The sequence below is a fragment of the Corvus brachyrhynchos genome, unplaced genomic scaffold (assembly GCF_000691975.1).
Source record: "Corvus brachyrhynchos isolate BGI_N302 unplaced genomic scaffold, ASM69197v1 scaffold26, whole genome shotgun sequence".
Taxonomy (NCBI): Eukaryota; Metazoa; Chordata; class Aves; order Passeriformes; family Corvidae; genus Corvus; species Corvus brachyrhynchos.
The window spans coordinates 4,065,625-4,069,758 of record NW_008239324.1 but is presented as its reverse complement, the minus strand read 5'-3'; the positions used below and the strand labels follow the sequence as shown (position 1 = coordinate 4,069,758).

Here is a 4,134-nt window from a genome sequence, read left to right as displayed (position 1 = left end):
CGGAGGTAACGGGGGAGGGACGCGGGACCGTCGCTCCCGGGAGGGGACGGGGCGCGGGGGGCTCTGCCCCGGGGCCGCCGCCTTGCCCCCACCTCCTGTCGCGCCTCCCAGGCCCGGCCGCCCTCTGTTCGTGGTCACCGCAATGGTGCTCTCCGTTACTTTCTCAAAAGTTATTTTTGCTTTTATTGTATGCGCTTTGCCTGTTTGGTTTATCCCTTTTCTCTTGCTGTTTCATAATCTGACAATTACTAAACCACAGAGCATCAATAAAACGTCCACTTTCTGAGTCTTGCGGTAATAACGCCTCCAAAGTGTGTCTGGTTTATGGTAGAGTCACAAAATACTGTTCTGAGAACAAAATCGACTTTTTGTAATGCTGGGTCTTCATTAATAAAGTTCACTCTCTGTCTTTGGGGCTGCTTCAGGTGTACTTTCATGGCAAGGATAACTTTTGTCTTCTCTCGTTCCTCCAGGGATCAAAGCTGGAAATCCCACTGTGGCTTGCTAAAGGGCTGCATGACAGCAAAAGGAGAATCATCTCTGTGGAACTGCCAAAGATTTACAAGGAAGCCTGGAGGACGGTGTTCAGTGCTGATGCCAATGTGGTTGATCTGCATAAAATGGGGCCCTACTACTATGGATTTGGCTCACAGCTCCTGAATTTTGAGAATCCAGAGAATCCTGAGATAGCTCAGACTATCCTGCAGGCAAGTATCTGAAAATTGGGGTTGCATTTTTCTGTCTTCCTTTTGTTCCCAGTCTTCAGGAAAAATATCCTGGTTTAATCAAAATGACTTCTGGATTGAATATGGATGACCCTCTTGGCAACTGCACAGGCTGGTGCTGGAAGCCTCCAGTGTGCATCCAGGAGTGTAATTTTAGCTTGGCATTTCCACACTATAAATGTGTTTCATAAAATGCTGTAAAACAGGACTAGAGGAGATGTAAGATTATTTAATTGTGCCTGTACTGCAAGGCAGAATTAATTCACCCCCATTGTTTCAATTTTTCTACCCTGTTTTTAAATTCTCTCATGCTGAGACCTCACACTGCTCTGGGCAATCTCTTTTAGTGCCTCTCCAGCCTCACCTTAGGAGGTTTGCTCTGATGTCTGAACCAAAGCCCCTTCCCAGCAATACAAGCTCTGTTCTGTTTGTCTCACACAAAGTAAATGCTGAGGACAGATTCTTCTCTTCCTTCCTGCAGCAGTCCCAGTTCATTTGATATCTCTCTATGGGTCATGCTTCCTAACCTCTGACTGCCCTCACTGTGCACTGCTCCTGTCTCTCTAGTGGATCTGGACAGCATTGCAGTCTCATGCTCAGGACTTTTGCTGATGAAAACAAAATGATTACTTTGTGTGTTTTGTGTGGCTGTGATGCTCTTGGCTCATTGTGGTGCAGCATCTGGTTTGTCATGATGCAGTCACATGGATCTGTGCTTGGTTTGCAGTGCACAGTGAGATGGTACAGATTGCATCTGCAAACAAATAGTTGCCTGACTTTTACATTAAGGCAGAAATAGTAAAAACCTTCTCTTAGTCCTGGGTGAATTACATCCCATTGTTTTCATGCCATATTTCTAATTTGTCAGGATTGCTGTGAATTAAGAGTTCTGCTCCCTGACATGCCTGTAGTCATCCCTTCTCCTTCTGCATGTTGCTTGCTGATTTAATAAGCACAGCTTCTATTCCTTTAGCAAGCTCATTAATTAACATCTCAAACAGTACTTGGTTCCACAGAGACCCCAGTGGAGCTCCACTCAATGTGTTCTTTCCTCCTGACAGGAGCTGTGGATGATGGCTGTCTCTCCTGACCATCTGTGGGTGGTCTTGCTAAATCTTCCAAGAATGCCCCATGACAGATACCCCTCTACTGCTTTTCCTGCCTGTGCAAGGCCTGGCATCCTGCCCTAGCAGGAAACCAGGCTGGGCTCTGGGAGTTTGTTCTTGGCAAGTCCATGATGGCTGTTATTCTTTTATTCTCTTGCAGAAGTTTCTGTATTGCTTATTCTTTCCAGTATGCTTCCAGGAATTGATGCTGATGGATTTATAATTCCTTGGCTCTTCCTTTCTCCCTCTCCATCTCCCCTTCCTCTTTTAAAAGATAGATGTCATCTTTGTTTCTGGACTTCAGTCTTCTTGAGCTTTTAAACATAACCACTAACAGCTCTGAGATCTCTTGAGCCAGGTCTCTAAGTGGGCTGGGATGATTTTTATTGCATTTTTTTTCCCCTTTCTCTGTGCTTTACATTAAGGCTGATGCAGAGAGGCTTTAAAGTGCTGCTGCTTTCTTGGAGCTGTCCACTGAACATGTGCTTTGAGCATTGAGGAGGTGCCCATGCCTTTCCTTGTCTTTTTTCTTTCTGCTAATGGGCATCTTAGGAAAAAAAGCCACAGCAGAACTCATTCCTTATTGACAGAAAAATCAAAGCACATCAGGTTTGATTTCTCTTTAAAAGCAAACAAGAGGGAAATTGTGCTGACTTAAAAACCTGCTCCAAAATATTCTGGAACTACGAATGGGAAGTCTAACTGTTTGGTGACAAAGCCAAAATGACAGTTATTAATATATAATATATTTATCCTATAAGTTCTGACAGTTCTAAAATCAGCTTCTGAAATAACAAAGCACAGTTTTCAAAGAGTTTTTACCCTTTTTTTTCCAATTCCCAAAAACAAAGATAGAGGGGAAAATAAAATACCTTAAATATGTCTTGTTGCTTAGCTTTTCAAAATGCTATTTATAAGTTGTAGATTGGTTTGGTTTTTCACCTTTTTCATGGTTAAGTGCTTTTCTAGCAGACTGAATGCTTCTCAGCAGCACTTTGGCTTAACTTCCAGGACATTCACAACTTGCAGCTTGCACGTTCCTGCAGCAGCTGCTGTGGCACGAGATTCATTCCTCCCTCTCTAAAGCAGCGACTGCTTGAGAAGTGAGAGGGAATAGATAATAATTGTATTGTATCCTGTGGCCTCCTCAAGCCTGTTGTGAGGAAGCAGCCAAAATCCAGTTCTGTGTTTGCTTCCCATCCAGTATCAGGCATTGATGTCCCAGCTTGGCATGAAGTGGTTTTGTCTTTGTAGCCAAACTTACCAAGTGCTGTGCTGGTTGCAGACCCTTGGCTTGCTGTGAACAGGAGCCTGAAGCTTTGGCTTTTCAGTTTTGAAAGCTCAGGCCTCCAGGTTTGAGCTGGGGGTGGCTCTGTGTTACTTGTCAGTGACTCTGTTTGTTTTCTTCAGACGTTCATTGCCCGTTTCCGCCGCATCATGGACTCCTCTCAGAACGCCTACAACGAGGACACGTCTGCACTGGTGGCTCGGCTCGATGAGCTGGAACGGGCTCTCTTTCAAGTGGGCCAGAAAGGGTTAAATGACTTCCAGTGCTGGGAGAAGGGACAGGCTTCTCAAATCACAGCTTCCAGTCTGGTGCAGAACTATGGGAAAAGAAAGCTCACAGAAGTGGATGGTTAAAAACCTGAAGATCATGAAGTTACAGTGGGGGACACAGACTTACAGCCTGTTGTAGAAGAGAAAATGTAATCAATTTAGGGAAGGACAGGCTCCCTGTCCAGTAATGGGAATTCTTCTCTGTAACAACTTTGGATTAGACTAGTGAAAATTCTAAAGGCAGAGGGCAAGGGTATAAAAAACAGATCACACCACCAAGTAGCCTTACAAACAGCTACAGCTTACTCGTAGCACTCCTGAGGAGTTGCAGCTAAAGTGTTTGCTAGGTGGCTGAAAGGCTATGAGAGGATGTTCTAAAGGGTAATAAATACTAATTATTGTTCCAAATTGATATTTACAATACCAGATCTGGAAAGAAGTGTAGTTTTTGTATTTCATGTTGCCCTGCTCATTCCAACCTCCTGGAAACAGCTGTTAATTCTATGAACAGCTGTTTCCAGGTTCCCTGTTCTTTAGAGAGCTTCAGTGATGTGGAAAAAATGTGATACAGCACTAATTTTTTTTTCATTTCTTACACACTGAGGTGGAACAGGTGCTCTTTGTGAGGCAGGAATGTTTTTCTTTGCTGACTTCTGTACACAGTGCCAGTGCCCTGGAGAGAAATACCTCCTCAAACCCACAGAGCAAGTGGCTGCACAGGTCTCATGCTGCCTTGTCCTCTCTCT

The 4,134-nt window shown here is 44.3% G+C and overlaps 1 protein-coding gene across 1 annotated transcript; it reads left to right on the top strand.

Annotated features, from left to right (window-relative positions):
- Nucleotides 1-377: 377 nt before the first annotated feature.
- On the top strand, nucleotides 378-3,944 carry GINS3 (GINS complex subunit 3; the record flags this gene model as incomplete). Its single annotated transcript, XM_017740787.1, has 2 exons — nucleotides 378-707; nucleotides 3,242-3,944. Coding segments are annotated over 2 exons (561 nt in total), but the record flags the coding sequence as incomplete, so codon positions are not given.
- Between the last annotated feature and the right edge of the window lie 190 nt (nucleotides 3,945-4,134).